Here is a 19,239-nt window from a genome sequence, read left to right as displayed (position 1 = left end):
TAATTATTTTAAAATAAAATAAAATTTATTATTAAAAATTTAATTTTTTTTATATAAATCTCATATTATATTATTTTTTTCATAATCACTCCGCGGCAGTTGCACAATAAATATATTTTTTCATATATATATATATAATCATAATTACGCAGCTAGCTAGCAGTTGGATCGAACATGTAGATCGAATTCAATACCTGACACCAGCTCAGTAGTATTTTTTTCTATAAATAAATATTAATAAACTTACATATTATAAAAGTCCATAAATTAACGATTCATACGTTCGTCACATGATTTCAATGACCAGACAAACTTGTGTCGTTGGTTCTTCCATCGATCTCTTCCACAAAAACGACCGAAACAAACACCTCAATGTCCTAAAGTCCTTCCCACTCCAACTTCATGACTGGCCATGATGGCCTGCATGATTTTATTACTACCATTAATGATTAAACTGATCTATATGCATGGCAGGCCAGATCGTTCCCTACAAAAGAGTCAACAATAGCGTCTTTATGGATTTAATACGTACGTACTTGTTCGGTGGTCATAGAACAAGCGATGTGCATGGAATAATCCCAAACAGTAGTTACAGTACTATGGTTTGTTTTTTATCTATCAATCAATCCTTCAGTAACATTTTACTTTCCTGCGAAACTTACCTAACAATGATACCTTTAATCGATCGAGACTTGAATGGCCCTAAATTTTGTAAACTCCATAAATGAGCTTGCCGGGTAAATGTTGTTTGGTGGCCCCTAAAGTACTGATCATGCATGCTATTTACCCAGCTGCACTAGTATTCATCGCTTTTACCATATATATTGGTCTATATGGACCTGCAATTTTAGTATATATATATGTAACAGGATTGTAACAGGAGGTAGAGGTGAATCAGGTGATCTTTTACCCTTTCCCTTTCCCTTTCCGTACCAATTAATTAACCTGGTTTTAACCTGAGGCGAAAATCCCTTTGATCTTTGACCTTTTTTTGTCCTCGTTGGGTGAAAATACCTTATTTTGCCCTATGTAGCAATTACTTGCTTCCGAGGAATTTGTTCATTACAAATATCACTATTAATTGATCATCGTACAACGATGTTATTCTTATAATCACAATAAAAGTTATTAATATCTGAAGTATATAATTTTTTCATGTATCTGTAAAAAAAGTTAGAGAAAAAATATTTATAATAGTGTATAAATTGTACAATCGTGACGTAATCATTTTAAAAAATAAAAAAAAAATATAAAGTCTACATAAAAAAATTAATTTTTTAATAATAGACTTCACTCTTTTTTAAAACAATTACGCGACATTTATGCACTTCACGATTGTACGTAGAATTATATATATATATATATATATACGTGTGTGTATTTAGTGTCTTTTCTTCTCCATAACTCTTGCATATATAGATTACTCTTAAATTCGTACCCCGTCGGATTAGAAAACTTTATCTATTCTCACACTTCTCACAGATCTGTGACTAGTGACGATGTAAAGCAAGCAATTATTAGTTGAATAATATTTTGAGAATACTTTATTTATTCAAATATCGAAGGTTACCTGGCGCTATTTTACATTAATCAAGAGATCGGTCATGTACAAATAAACATACATATATAGTAAAGTACCAGATCAGAGGAAATTAAAAATGAAGGCATGCAGCGGGAAAGGTTAATTGTAAAGGCGACAGTACTTGAAAATTCAACAGTATTCTAATTAATATTCTCTAATATTTTTGGGCATTACTAAGTACATCATGTTCTCTTCGGATGAATGTTCCCTAATATTCTTTTTTTTTCCCCTTAAAATTGGTCTCTTTTAATTATTACTAGCATGTTCCTCTTCAACGTCGTGATAATTGTGCTTAATTGGTGAAGTTAGCTAGTTTGTAAATAAAAACATGATGCATGAATATATGTGCGCGCGTGTACGTAGATTTATGAAACTGGGTAGCTAGGTAGTATGAATTGGGTAACCCTAGTTTTTGCACGAATTTGTCACGTCCCATTCTTCAAACCAACCCCACACCAGCACACCTAATACTTAAATAAAACGAAGAAGAAAAGAACATATTCTGAACTTTTACTTTTTTTAATCTGTGCGAGACATGAGGGTGGAAGGAAAGTACCTGACAATCACCGGCCATTGCATCCCTGGCCTGATGAATAAATCATCGTGATAAGGTTAACTCTCATAAATTTGTACGAGAAAGAACTTAACAAGTTCTGCAACGGGTGGGTCTTCGCTTCATTTTGATGACTAAAAGATAATTACGTACAGAGAAACAAAGGATTTTGTTTCGGTTATCCTTTGTTTCGGTTAGGGACATGAGTATTAATGAGAAACCAAGGCAAAATGGGGGATGATGAAGCGTGTTTTTAAGGTAGATTCAGCAACAAGAAAAAGAAAAAGGAAGAAGAAAGATTATTCAATTTCCTACTTAATGATTAATGATATGCTGTGCGTAAAAGCGATAATAAAAAGCGAGCAGTCCCATATATAGCCATCAATGCCCCGCAATCTGAGTTGGATTGGGGACATAGATGGGACGGACTTGGAGCATGTCTGCAATCGAGAGAGAGAGAGAAAGAGAGCTAGTCTTCTTGCGTTAAAGAGCAGAGACATCCATCCCTATCAGACTCCCAACCACCTCCATCTAGCCTTTTCCAACTTGGAACGGCTGGATTGGCCTACCTCTCTCAACTCTCTATGTCTCTCTCTCTCCCTCTTTCTCTCGGCGGCTAGTGTCACCTTCTTTCTGACCTTTGGTAACTCAATCTCTTTCTCTTTGTCAACATCATAATTTTTCTTTTTTCATGTTCGGTCACTATCATGAGCATAGCTTAGATAGTGAGTTATTTGTAATACAAATTTCTCATTATCTAAATAATTAATTCATATTCTTTCCCCACCTTGTTAAAAAAAAAAAAGGAGCTTTCCTACCAGCAAAAAACTCGTACTGATCGTATTGTTGGCAATATTTTGAACATACCACCCGGTTACTATACTGCCCTTGAACCAGTCACTAATTTCCAATGTTGAAGACAATTGTTCTGATTATCAGAAGAATTAGCCAAAAATTATATATATATATATATATTTTCAATGACAAAATGGGAAGCTCGAAAACACGAGCTTGGAATTGGCAGAAGATATTTAAAATGCAGATATAGTTTCATTGTTTCCTTGCAGTAACTGGACAATTTTCTGGTGCTATTACACTGTTGAACTTCACATGAACGTATTATTTTATAGAAAATGATATACTTACGATATTTTGTATAATATATTGTATAACAATATGTTAAATATGAGATATTTTTATAAATTATTTTATAAAAATAATATAATTTTATAAAAATATACCTTATTTAATATATTGTTATATAATATATTATATAAAATATTGTGAATATATAATTACGTTTATTTTATTCAGATATGCGTCAGTGAGTAATGGAAGACATGAGGGGGCGCCATTAAGTATCACAGCCTGCCTTCTTTTTCCCAACAGGCCGAAGGAGGAGGTGGAAATGGACCCAGTTTCAGATATTACAGATCCTATCATTGTCCCAATCCCTTGACCCAACGGTCTTCGGCTTCTGTGCTTCTATCCTTCTCCTTTGACCCTATACGCCACTGCTAGCTACTCCTAGCAGGGCTATAGGCCTGTTGGCATCTTTTAACTTTCACATTTTGGCTGGAGAATATCGTGCCAACCAAGAACAACATTAATGATAGCAACAAATTACAATGATATTGAGGGCAATATTATAATTTATGTCCCTTCTTTAAAAAATTCTATACACCATATTATTATTATATTTTCATCTTATTAAATAAGATATAACACATTTATTATTATTAAATAATTATTTATTACATATTTTTTTATCATCTAATAATAATAAATGTGCTATATATTACTTGATATGATTAAAATAAGATAAAAGTATGATGTATAACATTACTTTTTTCACAATACAATTCCCCCCGAGTACCGATACTTAAAACATATTCGTTATTGGTGTCACGATCACAAGGGATGATCACCACTTACAAATAGCAGTCCAATCTTTAGATGCCAGAAAGTTCAAAGAAAGCACTTTGATGGTATGGTGGAAGTATAAAATTTCTTGTTGCACAAAAGAACCGCAATCGATCGAATTCCATTTGACAGTAGGAAAATGCTAGTAGAATCTCTCAAAGTTACCGCTCAATTGTTTAATTTTTTTATTTAATATTTAAGAAAATAACTATTAGTGAAATTGTGTATTTTTTTCTTAATAATTAAGGATATTAAAAAATTATTGAAAAATAAATAAATAGCACTGTCCTTGACCCCCGCCGGGGGGGGGTTGGGGGGTTGGGGGATTATGTCACTGTGTAGCCGAAGTCAATGGGCCTTAAACTAACAAAAAAAAAAAAAAAAGAGGATGTATTTCCATTTTCTACCAACAAAGTGGGGCATATGCTTAAGTCAGCTACCATCGAATAGAATTTTTTTTCCTTTCTTATGATCGTGGCAAGAACAACATTGTCCAAGGAATCATTGGTCACAACTTCGACATTCATACAGACTGCTAACTCAAATGTGTGCATTCGCGGAAAAATGTAGTCAGATCCAGTCGAAAAAACAGGAAATTAGAAACCCCAAAAGCAATACCATCAGGCCCAAAATCACTCCAATCTGAACTACGTATTAGTTTTTTTTTTTTTTTTGGTTCTTCTTTTCTATGAGCAAATCATATCAACCATAAAAAAAACAAAAAAAAGGGGAATTAGGCTCTATCCATTCATAAATATAATTGGACAATTCCTGTTAAGCATCCATGAAGATTGAAGGATAGGTGAGCCACTCATTATTAAGAAGTGCAAGTAAAGATGGCTTGGCCTTCCAAATCTAGCAGGAAATGTCCAGTTATATTTTATAATCGGACAGGAGCCAGATCCAAATAAAAAAGAGGGAGTGAGATCCGACAAACACTCTAGAACAAGCAATGCATTGCATACAATCTGATTAAAAAAAAAAAAAAAGGGAGTTGCGGGGGGGGGGGGGGGGGGGGGGGGGGGGGGGGGGGGGGGGGGGGGGGGGGGGGGGGGGGGGATGGAGTGGGCCGGATTTTATATTTAGGTCAAGAAAGAAGTCATCTTGAAGGTTGTTTTGACTACTGGAAGAATATCCAACAGCAATAAAATGTGCACTAAGGTTGTCTGAAATAAGGCAGTTGATGAGAATTCCGGATAGATGTGCATACGTCAATGGTGGCTCCCGCTTAAAGAGATCCAATCTCCTTCAAATGAAGGAAAAGGTAAGAAATAGACGTCAAAAGAAGCGAAGAACCCAAATGATGCAATGACGTGTGCATGTGTGGCGCGGACTTGAGGGCCTTGAGGCTGCTGAATTACAGATTACTCAGCCCCAGATTTGATCTGGTCGAAAGAAAAGCTTTTACTCGCATTAGAGAACTGGGAAAAATGGGCAGAGAAGTGGAAAACACTGCAATTACAGAGTTGTAATGGTCCATTATAAAAGTTTCGTCAACTTGCCCCACAGTTAATAGAGAGGCCACACGTGAAATCACAAAATGGTTCCAAATAAGCGCTTTTGTCTCGAAAAAGGTGATTGCAACCAAACTCATGAGATAATGGCTCTTAGAAATTTAAAAATACTAAAACAAAATTGTTGATTGTGGAATTTCAGGTCCCCTTCACTCTATGGGGGTGCTTTGCTTGTCATTATTGACTCAAAATTGTGTATTGCAAAGCAAAATCACGACTAAAGAATACAGTAAAAGCTGTAAATTAGCAATGTGGTATGAGGAAATATACATGATATAAGCTGCACAATGCATCAGGAACGCTCATCTGATAACAACATTCAGCTTGCTCTGCACCTGGTCCCTCACATTCCACTGCATCCAAAATTACATATAGTTTGAGGTTTTTTTTTTGGTAAGATTATTAGTCATCTTCACTATAAACATACCAAACAAGAGGAAATGTCTGCAAACTATATCATAATACCTGCAACTCATTAATTTCCTCATCTGTGAGTGAACGTTCCATGGATCGATATGCAATCCTATAACAATGACTGGTCATTCCTTTCTTGTTGGTGAAATTGTCTATCAAAAGCACCTGAGAGTCAAAAATGTGGTTTGATGACAAGCTTCGGGGCCAAATTTCAATTTTGGCTGAGAAGAAATTTATCCGAGTATAAGATCCATTCCTCCCTCAAGACACCAATATTAAGCTATGCTCTGGAGTCCTTTGGGGAACAAGGTTAAAGGACTAATGAAAGCATTACATTTACTAATTTCAAAGAGTATAGAGATGGACATAAAATAATTCCCAACTTGCCCATGGTATCTAATGGCTTGGTAGGTCTTAAGAGAATATATTAAATTTCACATTTAGCTTGATTTCACATCCATTCCAGCCCCTGCAATTGCTAACTAGGTCTAGAGTCGTAGAAAGTTTTTGCTAGGAATGACATCTAAAGACATACCTCCTCAGCAAGATCTCCAGCAACTCCTCTGACAATCTCACATAAATTGTTTTCGGTGAACGATTCATTGATCCAAAAGCTCATATCTTTGTAACAAGGAGGAAACTGCAAAAGAATACAATAATTTCAAAATGTGTTTACAAGTAGCATTAGATGTATAGAACCCCCTTTTCTGACAAGTAGTAAGATGCCTAGAACCTAGTTAGAAAGTAAACAAAAGAATCACATGTAAATTTTGTTTACTGAAAGAACTCCATGCACATGATGCACAAAGCAATATAAAAACAAAAACAATATTGTAGCACCTTTCCTCATAAACAAGGACACTTCTGTCAAAAAGTTTTCAATTAGATACCGAAGGAAAAAAAAGTCAATAATACCTTTGAAAATGGCTTGAATTTGATTCCCAGCTGGCCCTTGGAAAACTGTAAGCTAAAAGCTCTAAATTAGGTACTCAAGTCTTATGGATACCAAGTATGCAATCAGGGATTCCGATATTTAAATTCTAAAGAAGACTTTAATTCACAAACTAACAGAGCATCAGGGGAGAGGAAAACCATAAAACATTTTCATTTGATGGATTCAGGAAAGACCTGCGAGGTAAATCGTTCATCATTTGACCAGAAAAGTCGGATATCTGGTATGTCAAATAGAACCATTGCCAATCGCTCCAAGCCAAGGCCAAAAGCCCAGGCAACATTATTCACTCTGCCAGCTCTCTTTAAGATTTCTTGTTCCATCACACCACAACCCAAAACCTCCAGCCATTTCTCCTGAACATAATATTGGGCATGGGATGCTTAATTATATGCAGTGCATAAAGAAAAAATAAAACAGTAGCGATAGAGTATACATTCAATGATATGGCAAAATCTATACAAATAATAGCCATTACTTTCAAAATACATTATGTGGCCACAAAATTATTTTCCAACTCAACAAGTTAGCTTAGACATAGAGCTGACCCATATTTAGTTCGGATTTGGGATTAAACCACAGTTGAGTTTAGCTAAAAAATATATATTGCTTAAAATGCTCAATAAATTAAGCAGAAACCAAGCTAAGTATAAGACATTGTAATTCAGTAACTGCAAGACTTTAATCCTTTATTTAGGTCAGGTGCCAATTTGTTAATGCTTCAAAGGTCTTTTTTTCCAAGTAAGAGAATGAATATAAGTCTTAGCAACAGTAAAAAGAATAAGAAAAGGCAATCACCAATGGTTCAAATGGAACCATTTAAAGAAACTTGACTTCTACAACTGCCCCCAAAGATCTCCCGTGGCCTGACCTTTCAGAAGAAGCAACAATGCCTCGCGACTATTTCCTATTTTTCATGAAATAGATGAACAGTTCTGTCCAAATAGTATGTGACAATACAGCTGGTACCAGCTCAAGCAATCACTTCAACAGTGGACCCAAGCAAATTATAGAGTAAATAGATTTATGGTCCCTGGTCAGCTAGCAAATGCCCATAAGCCTTAGTGCCTAGAAATGGCGATTCTTCAAAATTACTGCAAAAATACACCTTCCTAAATGCCCCAAAAAATAAACATGCACGTGTGGCGCCGATAATGTTTTATTGCTCTATGAGGAACTTCTTGATAAGATCTAATCAAGACCTGTAACTAAAGCTCTTGGCCTTCAAGAAATGAAAATGAAATATTCATTGATACAAAATAATTATATCAAAGCCTCTAAAATCAAGATAGAAATTACAAAGTTATCTTAATTGTCGCAATAATGCTTTCCTTAGAACTTATAGGCAACAGTTAGCTCGAATTGGACTGCTTAAAAAAAATAGCCAAGCTAGAATTATAGAGCCTATGACCTTATCACAATAGAATGGCAAAACAGATACATTTTAACACCACAGTTAGCAGAAAAGAGGATGCATATAGCTGACTGCAATTTAGTTGGAATCAAGATTTAGTTCATTTGAGATTTCTTTACACCAGGTTATCACATAGACTAATGTAATCACTTAGCACTCTGAAGCACCAATGTATACGGTTGAACTATCAAACATCCTCCTACAGTTACTTATAAAAAAAAAAAAACATCCTCCTACAGCTTATTTGTTCCCACAGATATAAGGGGATGTACGGATCCAAGCAGCACCAGGTGCACCAATGCAGGTTGTACTTTATTTTTATTTTTTTTATAAGTAAAGGTTGTACTTTATTCAATACAACATATTGCGGCTGGCTACTTTAGTCAAAAGCCAGGAAAGATTAGTGATCTCACATTAATAACCCTATTGTGCCACATCAAGACATGAGCAGGCTGATTTTTTACTAGCAGGAAAAGGAAAAGAAAATTTTCTGAAATCATGAGTATCAGGCTAAGCTGCAGAAATTGACATTTGTGCCCCAACCTGTGGTACAAGTTTTCTGAATCCCCAAGCTAGAAAGAAGGGCATGGCTTTATATCCGTTCTAAATTACAGTGTACAACACAAATGTGCACTAACACGTCTATGTCTGAGTTCGCATGCATCTGCCTTTAGCTGGAACCCACAAGCATCCAACATTATTAGAAATATACATTATAACAATAAATGCAATACTCTTTTGTTTGTGTACAATATGGTAAATTAACCCATGGGAAAGGGGTGTAATACATGTATGTTCAACTGAAAAAGGACATAAATGGGGTTGGAACCCATCGGAGACTGTTACTGTATATCAAATCTGGAGAAACAGAACTCATATCATTTTTTTTTTTTTTTATTGGCACCAGATATCCGAGAAAAAAGTTCCGACTAATCCCGAGGGTGCACAGGCCCTAGTCAAGAAGTTTTCCGCAAGTGCACCTCAGGTAATTCAAGGAAATGTTTTCCCAGTCTGATGGCCCCTAAAAATTATTTGCACCCAAGAGGATTTGAACTTTAGACCTGAAGGGAACATACCACCAAGACTAAGACCATATCATTTAAGCTACTTAATCTTCTGCTGTTTATGTTACTGTCATATTTTTCATCTTTTATATCATTTATTGGCATAACCACATGTCAGATGTCATATCAGTACTTGATTATTAAATTTTTGCAACACAAGAAAATCAGAAAGACCCTTGGATAAAAGAAGAGTTTATACTACTTTTTTATTTTCTGGCATTTTCAGATTGAAAAGAAAATATTTTAATGAAATGGCCATAACGGAAGGAACAGTACAGAAGAAACGAGCAGAGTTCTTCAGAAAGGCAGTATAAGGTTATAGAACGGCATACCTTAAAGTATATCTCAAGTTCAAATGACGGATTGGTGAATGGGAAATAAGCATCAATCCAGCGCATTTCCACAGCACCTGATAATTTTAGCAAATTTTAAATCACAGGGTCCAAACGCATTCTACAAAATAAACATCAAGCCTAAGAACAGAAATTATAAAGAATTATTAGAGTTTTAAGGAAGTATAAAGAATTATTAGAAGATCAAGGAATTAAACACTTAAAAATAGTTTTCCTGCATTGATTTAATTTTTCTCCCAAAAAAAACTTTTGCTGGCTTTTCTCACCTAAAATAAACTCAAATTCCGTCCAAATTATTTCGTTTTTTTCAAACTTCAATTATTTTATAGTACTAAGAGCGTACACCATGGAGGCAACTGATTTTTTAGAAGTAATAATGCTTGATTAAAGGTGCAAAAGGCGCAATCCAAGTACAGAGGGAGTGTACAAAAGAACACCTTTCTAGATGGGGAAGAAGATACAAGGAAAGCATGAGAATAAAGCCAAGGAAACCATGGTGGCAACTGATATTATACTGTAAGCATTTGCTCAGAAAGGTACTCTTAAGTTTACCAAATAGATGACGTGCTAAGCCCTCAAGACACTTCTTCAAGTCCTCGGCTGCATAAGATGTGGCATCTATGCCAGATGCCTCCCACTCATCCGGTTGAAACACACGAACACCTTCCATCTATATATCCACAAAACAGATTCATCAAACACAATGAAGAAGAAACTTTGATATATAATTCTAATTGTTAGAACCAAAGATTAGAAACCTGATGAAACACGGGGTAATGAGTTGAGTCGATGGAATCCCTACGGTACACATCTCCTGTTACAAGAAAATGAGTGTGTCCTTTTCTCAATAGTTCTGCCTGATGTGCACTTGTATGACACCTCAAAACAGTTTGAGAGTCAATATAGTATGTGTCGTTATAACTCCTGCTTACATGATCAGCAGGAACCAAGACATCATCAAAGTTCTGCAAGAAGTACACTTACCATCACAAAAATAGAAAATAGAAAACCAGAGAGAGAGAGAGAGAGAGAGAGAATAATTCAAAACATGTCACAATAAAATAGGAGTATGAAATCATTGTAAAGTTCAGGAGATTCCGATTAGCACATGAAAGCCATGCATTTGAAGCAATCTGGGGGAGGGGGAGTCCAATCTTGCAGGAAACCAGAAGTTTTATGAATATATATTTCATCATTTTCCAAAACAAATAAGTGGAATACAAGCCGTAAAATCTACGTGATGATTCTTAGTTGCAAATCTTGTCATCATATGAGCAGCACCAGCTAAAGAGAGAGCCATCATAAACATGCAATTTGTGATGAAACATTATAACGATTTGCATAAATACCTGTTTTACAGATACAATTGGGCAGAGATTATCAAACTTATCAAACGTATTTGAATAACTGGTATCAAAATACTCATATATTGCATTCTTCAGAATCCCAATCGGATGCTGATCCCTTCTATGAAGTTGCATTCCGAGTCTTGAAAAAATTGAATCCGGGACATTGTTTGTGGGATCATCCCTTACCACATCTGCACATCCATTATCCCAAGATATCAACCCAAGGTGAATTTATGCGTAGATAACCAAAACAGTACACTGGCCGTATAAATCCAACAGGTATGGAAGTTGTTTGCACACTGGTAATGGTTTTCAGACTCACCCACAATCCTCAGAAATGGAAGTTCAGCAGTATAGCAGCCAAAACGACATAAAGTTGAGGTCTACTTCTTGAAGAAATTGCATTTTCAAATTGTGACCAGGGCAATCAACTCAGAAATTCGTCCTAACAAAATCCGAGACTAACATAACGTTTGACACAGGAGTACATCCAACAGAATAAGAAAAAATAAATCGCCCCGTACTGCACGCAATCTCGTAACAGGATAACAAGGAAAACTACACCAACTCAAATGGTAAAAATGCTCACGGAATACAGAAACTACAACCGTACAGCCTTAGCACAGAATTTACAGATAAGGAAAATAAAGTAACAATAAACCAGTTCAGACAGTGCAGAATTTGAAAATGCGCAGGATACCCAATATAGATTAAGCGAAAAGGTTCATAATTTTGGACCAACCCCGACCGAAAAATTATAAACTTTCTGAAAGAGGATAAGTTACCTTCTCGACCGATCTTGACTCCACCAAATTCGAGCACCGAGGCCACTGGTTGCCTCCATTTCTTGCGGTGAAGCTCAGAGGAAGAATAAGAGGAAGAAGAGGATGAGGGAGGAATGCAAGAGGTGAAGCTTCTGAGGGCATTTTTGGAGAGAAGGAGTGAAGTTCTGAACAAGAGAGTAGTCTGAGCAAGTGGCACGGCCATTGACGCTCTTCACACGAGAAAAGGGTCTCTGATAATACTCTCTTCGGATTTGCGGTTCAGCATTCTCTTAGCAGCGTTTAAGGTCGCGTACAGATTGAGCGGGTCGGCCAATCCAGATTGAGCGGGTCAAGTTTTTCTCTTTGGGCGGGTTTAATTGCAAGTGCTACTACGTACACAAGAGTACACAATAAATAAATTTGTATGTAAATTTGTAAACTGTTAAATCTATTTTATAATAAAAATAATTTTATAATTTAACGTACTATATTAAATAATATTAATTTATTAATTTACTTTTATATAAATTTTTTATGACTAAAATATTTCTCTTTCGTAAATACGAATTTCCATTGATAAATCTATTTGGCAAACAAGATTTCAGTGAAAATTCCTGTTATTAAACTTGACAAATATTTTGTGTATTTATTTATAGTCATTAATATGGTTCCACCATCCCAGATTCCCAGCTCAACCTTTTTTTTTTTTTTTTTCCTTGACGCTCTTATTTTCCCGATTCAATTACGAAGTTGACATTGATCTACAGACTTATAAGTTATAACTGCCCAAAAAGGTTTTCAAGAAAAAAGATCATATAATAAGGATAAAAAGAAGATTAACTGACCGATATTTCTGTCTCTTACAAGACATAAAGTTCTTTTAACAAGATCTAAGATAGGAGTACCTGATGCAGATAGTCCAGCTTCAAAGGGTGCGTTACGAGACAGAAATCCATAAATATACATAAACGAAAATGAGGCAAAGTTAGTTAGTTTTTCCTCTGCCATCAGCTCTTTTTTCATATATTCCTTCTGTTCTCTGCTCAGACGAAATTCTTATGCAACATTCTACTGATAAAACGATTACTACACGAACTTGCCTCATTGGCCAAAAACACAAGTGAACCTGACCGACCAAGTACATTTTTTTTTTTCTTTTATAATATTACCCCGAGCGATCTCATTAATTTCTTGAATTTACTTTAAAAGGTTATTAAGACATCAAATTATACATCCTCTGCCATCCATTCCCTCTGGTATCCTCAGTCAGTCCTGCCAAAAATAAGACAAACTAATCACTCAGCCAAAATTCCAAAATTTACAATTAGAACTAAGACAGCATGGACAATACCTCTAATTGAAAAAGCATCTCATTCAATTCATGCTCTTACCACTTATACATCAAGTGGCAAGCAAATTTTAAATTTCAAACATCGCATAACTCTTAAATTTGAATAGGTGTCAAATTTTACAGTGGTCAAAGCTTTGATGCAAAACACAGGAGATTCAACATGTTCTATGATTAACCCAACAACAATCTAAGTTATCTGATTCTTTGGGAAAAATAAGAGTTAAAACCACATTTGATGCCACCTTTATTATCAAACACATCTAAACAGAACCTTTTATTTTCCTTTTTCTTAAACATGCAGTTAAAAGCACTTGAGTAGACCATTTTAGGTCCATATGAGAACCATGCAAGACCCAATTTAAAAAAGCACCAAATATGTTTACCCTATTACCAAAAACACAAAAGGCATAAAGATGATGTCAAGTAGATCGGCAATGAATTACTTGTAGAGTTTCTCCATCGTATCCTTCAAGCGAGCCACATCAGCGCCAATTACTTCAGCAGCCTTTATCCCCTTTTTAAAAAAATGGAGCGTTGGCTGTAGCAAAAGTATAAAAAATAAATATCTCAGCTTTGTAACACACATGTTTACATGAATACACGAACATTTTGATGATGAGGGATCTCAGATACTATGCAAAGGAGCATGCCTTCCACCCGGTTAAACCCATATGACACATCCACATCACACAGATTCGATATAACATCAATACACAAACACGTTCCAAGTATAAACACTCAAAATTTCATACAAATTATATTGGACCACAACTTTTTAAGCCCACAATTAGATTATATGTCCTCCCCATTCTTGTCGTCAGGAAAAACTTCATCTTAATCATATAGAATTTGGCCAACAAACCCTAATCTCTCGTCTTTAGTTAATTTTTTTTATATAAAGAGAGTCATTTTCAACATTTTAGAGATGTAGATGCCAGTGTGTTTGGCATGCTCATGGGCAGCACAGCACATTGAGCCATGGGTGGACAGGCCAAATCAGTCGCTCAATTATGGATGCCATACAAGCTGGACTGCTTTTGCTTGAGGGCTTGGGGCTCCAAAGTTGGTGACGGGGTATTGTGGACTACGATTGACAAGACAACGGCGGATCAAAACAGAGTAATTTTTACTTGTTAGCCAATCCCCAAAACTCAATATTTCCAAAAGTTCTAACGGTGTCTATAATTCCTGCCATAACCATAAAAACGGAGTATTTCCTTTTTTGGGGTGAGCAATTACATTGAGAATTGTTTTCTAAAGGTGCCTATAATTCTTGCTGGAACCATAAAAACAATTGCATAGTGTATTTATTTATATTTTTAGTGATAAATTACATAGGGGATTGTTCTATTACATGTACAAGAACTTTCTCACATTTTAGAAAATGATATCACATAAAAAACAGAAAAAAAAAAAAAAAACAAAACAAAGTTTTTATTGTGAATAAGCATCATGTTGCACTATTTGCTCTCCCCAAAAAAAAAAAACTCTCCACTCCATGCACTAATTCAAAATAATTTAAATAACAGAAAACCATTTATTGAGGACATACTCAGTTACTGAGTCTTTTGATAAGATGGAACTTAGGGCACAGGAAGTACAATTTCACAGAAAGAGAATGTTGTCCATAATAAAATTAAAGAACATAAGGCACACGGCATAAATTTGACTGTGGAGTCACATAAAGGCATAAGGACACAAAGCAGAAATGAAAGATCAAGTCGTTTACCACAGAGGTAATTTGTAACTTGCTCAATACGCTTCCAAGTCCTTCCTGCAAATTAAATAAGATTTCTTACTTATTAAAAAAACAAAGAATTAGTCTGCCTCTTTTATGCATGAGAAGGTATGATAAAGAATTTTCACTCCTAAGTGAGGAAGTTGCACATAGCACTCCAATACAATACAGCCATGCAAATTGCAAAGCATGGTGTAATACAATCGCTTTGTCAGATATTCTAGTGGAAGGTAAATGGAAGTTCCAATACAAAGCTCGGTTGAAAATGATCCAATTCATTTTGTGAGCAACTCTCTGTCCAGCAACGGAATCTTGTTCAAAACAAGTGTTGACTAGTCTCAATGACATTATTTCCACATGTTCATTTTAAGTTTCGACAGTATTAAAAGAAATTTTCAGGACAAAAAATGTTTAGTGCTGTAACATTTCTTTTTCTTTTTCCTTTTGGCTAGAGGGAGGAGAGTTGATACAGGGTAAGACCTTGTATTACCCAGCCCGACAAAGTATTTACCATTGTATAATTTGTTTTAGGAGAACTTTACATCTAGAAATACTTCATTTCTTGGCAGCATGATAGATTAAAAACTATTTGAGCTTGCACTTCAAGTTTAAGACATTGAAGCTTTTGCTGAGCTTGTGATGGATATCTACAGATCCTTCCTTTTTTATAAGTACGATATCTATAGATACTCAAATTCTTTTTCCACTCAAAATGATATGAAAGAACCACAAAAGCTTTACCTTACGATGGAATGATTAGTTACAAAAAAGAAAAATAAGAAGAAAGGGATAGAGTGAACTTTCTTATAAAAAATAAAATATAGTAAAAAGGTAAAATATTGAAAAAAAAAATGAAACCAACAATTGCTTAACTAATGTTTCCAAAATTGCTATAATAACAAGGTTTCAATCATGACATCAAAACCAAAATACCTGCATTTCAGACTTGAAATTATTTTTTGTCAACATAAGACTTTATACAAACATTGTATGATGAACACGACGATTCCAACTTCCAAGCAAATTAACCAAAAATGGAAAAGAAAACATCCCAGTACCAAAACCCCTTCCTACCTGGTCAATGTCAATCTTATATGTCTTCACGTGAGGGTATTTCTCACTAAACTCTTCAATGAGAGGAGATATGAACCTGCCTGCACAATAAGGATATCCCATCATTCAATTCAATGAAAGAGGAATTAAAAAAAGAAAAAAGAAAGAGCTAGGAGTGCAATCAGATAATAAAGCACCTTTTAATTCAAATTATTTACTAATCAACCTAAATAATTAGAAACTTACAAGGTCCACACCAGACTGCAGTGAAATAGAAAACCGCCGGCAAAGATTCATCTGCCACAAAAATTATAGCAAAAAATTGCATAAGCTTTCTAGGAACTAAGCAACACAATTTTTTCAAACAAAGAATACATATGCAAAAGGATTTTTGTCTCTGTTTTATCTAATTTTTGTATAAAACTTTTTTACAAGTGAGAAATCTGTTGTGTGGAAAAAATATACAAGAGGAATGTATATACCTTGAACCTTGCCAAGCATACTATTGAATTCATTTTCCGACTTAATAAGAAGAATGTTGGATGGACCTGAAATCAAATCATTGATTTGGCATATGATATAAAGATGATGTCGGATTATTATTGGATAAAAAATATTTCTCGGTAAAACACACAGCTATATCAAGAGAAATGCTCTTTCCACTCCCATCATGGTTGATTCCACACCATTCACTCACACGATGGGTCCCAAGTGTGTGAGAGAAGGAAATGTGGAAGAAACCACTACTGAAGCAAAATTAGCGGTTCCAAACATCAATAAAACAACAACAAAAAATCAATTCATGGGAATAAAAAAATATCAAACACATTGACATATATAGGAATTTGAGCAAAACATCTATTATGTAATACGGCTACCATTGTTTCTGTATCCACAGTATCTCTTTACACTAGCCATCTCTTCACACCTTCCTCTGCACTGACACCAAGCCATTCCCCCTCCATTCCCACTCACCCGCACTGCAACCAATATCACCTCCCTTCTCCCAGGCGCAACCACCCCCCCCCCCGCCCCCCCCGCGCCCAAAAAAAAAATCCCCACCAACTCCTTTTTTTTTTATAAGTAATCAAAGATATTGTATTCATAGAACTAGGCAAGGCCCAGGTAAAGTATACATGAAAAATGCCTAGCTAGAGGTTACAATAGAAAGGAGAAGAACATGGATACTAGATCCGTTACAAACTATAGCCCCCGCCCATAGGAACAATGACTTAAAAAAGAAAGCTTTAAGCTCAGCCAAAGTTCTCTCATGATCATCAAAACATCTAGCAAAATCCCCACCAACTCCTACCACAACTTTGGTCAGACCACCCACCAATGCCACTTCCGGTACAACCAACACTTTTTATTTCTCTAATCTCAACCGAATGATAGAAAATACTAAGTATTAACAGCTGAATCCCCTTTGTATGTACTATGTATGGTTTGCATTAAAGTTATAACCGGTGTTACACTTGTCATCATATTAATATTTGTCAACTCCAATATGATCAAACGCCTTTGGCACATTTATAATGCATGCCAAATATTACATATATTGAGTTTATTTTACTGTTCAATACGATCATCTTCTTCGGGAGCAGGATGAGAACCTGTAATTCAACAATGGGTCTAGCAAAGTATAACTTGAGCCGGATCATATAAAAGGGGGTGTTAGTGTGCGGGCGGGCGGGCATAGGAACGAATAAATACAGATTTGGTAAAAGCAAAAGAATATGTGCATATAAACACAAGCTAACCAATTAAGAAGAAAAACAGAACGCATTGTACAAACGCAGGTACCTGAGGAAGACGAAAAGGGTCGGGATAGCAGGAATGGAAGCTTCGAAAAGCGAAATCCTGTGGCGGTGGGGGATTGGACAAGATGGAGGAGAAGGGTTTAGAAGGACTCGGATGCGAGAGTGATGGGGTTGGATTCGGTGATAGTAGGGCTTCGTAGGAACTAGAATTACCAGAACTAAGATTACAAGATACTGCTGGGCTAAGCTTGTTGCTGCCAAGTGCTTGGCGCAGAACTTGGGAGCGAAGAATTGAACTTCTCGCCATTTTCCTCTACTCTCTCCCTCTCAACTGTCTCTGGTCTTTCAGAGTCAGAAATTTGTGACTATTGATTAGGGTTTTAGCGAGAGGGAGCATTTTCTTTCGATTTTATTTTTGCCGGAGACAAACGGGCCGTAAAAAGATATCGGGCTGCTCGTTGGTTGTCCCAATTCTTTCGGCTATAAAATCAAGGCCCATTCTCGTGGTGAAAAGAAAAACCGTTGGAAATGTAATTTTTAGTCCCAACTGATAGGAAAATAGTAATTCACTATCTTTAAATTAATATCTCTTTAAATTAATATCTTATTACAATATATAAATACTATAATTTATTTTTCAAAATATTGAAAATTTTTAATTTAAGAAAATTAAAAAATTCGGATAAAAATAAAAAATAGTTTTTATCGACCTTGTATATTAGGTATATACATAGAGCGGGGAGGGGAGGGAGGTGTTCAAATTAGATCAATGATTTATAAGATGGTTTATGAATTTTTGGCTTAGTAGTGAAATGGTTTAAATTAAGATGTTTTATTAGGTTTTAGAAAATGAGAGAGAAAAAATTGAATAAAAATATTATAAATTTAAAATATTTTTATAATATAACTTTATAATATTATTTTTTGTTTGGGGATGTGAAAAAATTAAATTATTTTTTATGTTTTGTTTGAAAGTTTATAAAGCTGTAATGATTGGGTAATGATTAAATGAAAAAAATTAAAGATTTAAAATTGAAAGGTATTTATGTTTGAATGATGTTTAGGAAAGAAATGAGATGAGAAATTTTAAAATGGGATGAGATGAGATAAAATCATATGAGTAATACTGGATACAGTCATGAGTTGTGCAAACGACGCGCATTCCTTTAAAAAAAAAAAGTTAATTATTAAAATATTAATTTTTTTTATATAAATTCTATATTTACTAATTTTTTTTAAATGAGTGTACAATAGTATTCGTATATTTTATAATTGAAAATATTATTTATCAATATAAAAAAAAAGCCCAATGTAGACTTTGAAGTGAATTCCCACGTGGCTGCCACATCCTTCTATCTTCCCTGCAAGATTGGGTGGGAGGATTGCTTCAGTCAGTGGAACACTATTTTTTCCCCCGTTGCTTGCGAGTGGAAAATGTGTCATCTTCCAACTAAT

At 35.1% G+C, this 19,239-nt stretch overlaps 2 protein-coding genes and 1 long non-coding RNA gene across 3 annotated transcripts; 1 reads left to right on the top strand and 2 right to left on the bottom strand.

The window, feature by feature from the left end:
* Positions 1-5,651: 5,651 nt before the first annotated feature.
* Positions 5,652-12,192, bottom strand: LOC121265574 (phenylalanine--tRNA ligase, chloroplastic/mitochondrial). Its single transcript, XM_041169252.1, has 10 exons — positions 11,904-12,192; positions 11,119-11,309; positions 10,528-10,734; positions 10,322-10,439; positions 9,749-9,825; positions 7,115-7,294; positions 6,902-6,946; positions 6,522-6,626; positions 6,038-6,151; positions 5,652-5,925 (listed from the first exon to the last, which is right to left on the bottom strand). The coding sequence occupies exons 1-10, from the start codon at positions 12,103-12,105 to the stop codon at positions 5,875-5,877; spliced, it is 1,290 nt and encodes a 429-aa protein (XP_041025186.1). The 5' UTR covers positions 12,106-12,192; the 3' UTR covers positions 5,652-5,874.
* Positions 8,576-8,750, top strand: LOC121265575. The gene is made up of 2 exons (XR_005940696.1): positions 8,576-8,656; positions 8,692-8,750. It is a non-coding gene; the product is annotated as an uncharacterized LOC121265575 (long non-coding RNA).
* Positions 12,193-12,927: 735 nt separating the features above from the next.
* LOC121264829 (thioredoxin O2, mitochondrial-like) lies at positions 12,928-18,091 on the bottom strand. The gene is made up of 8 exons (XM_041168133.1): positions 17,998-18,091; positions 17,828-17,926; positions 16,507-16,572; positions 16,271-16,321; positions 16,046-16,125; positions 14,963-15,007; positions 13,677-13,771; positions 12,928-13,154 (listed from the first exon to the last, which is right to left on the bottom strand). The coding sequence occupies exons 1-8, from the start codon at positions 18,089-18,091 to the stop codon at positions 13,145-13,147; spliced, it is 540 nt and encodes a 179-aa protein (XP_041024067.1). The 3' UTR covers positions 12,928-13,144.
* Between the last annotated feature and the right edge of the window lie 1,148 nt (positions 18,092-19,239).

Source organism: Juglans microcarpa x Juglans regia, chromosome 5D (assembly GCF_004785595.1).
Source record: "Juglans microcarpa x Juglans regia isolate MS1-56 chromosome 5D, Jm3101_v1.0, whole genome shotgun sequence".
In the NCBI taxonomy this organism is placed as follows: domain Eukaryota; kingdom Viridiplantae; phylum Streptophyta; class Magnoliopsida; order Fagales; family Juglandaceae; genus Juglans; species Juglans microcarpa x Juglans regia.
The sequence above is the reverse complement of the archived record's forward strand: the minus strand, read 5'-3'. Positions and strand labels throughout refer to the sequence as shown.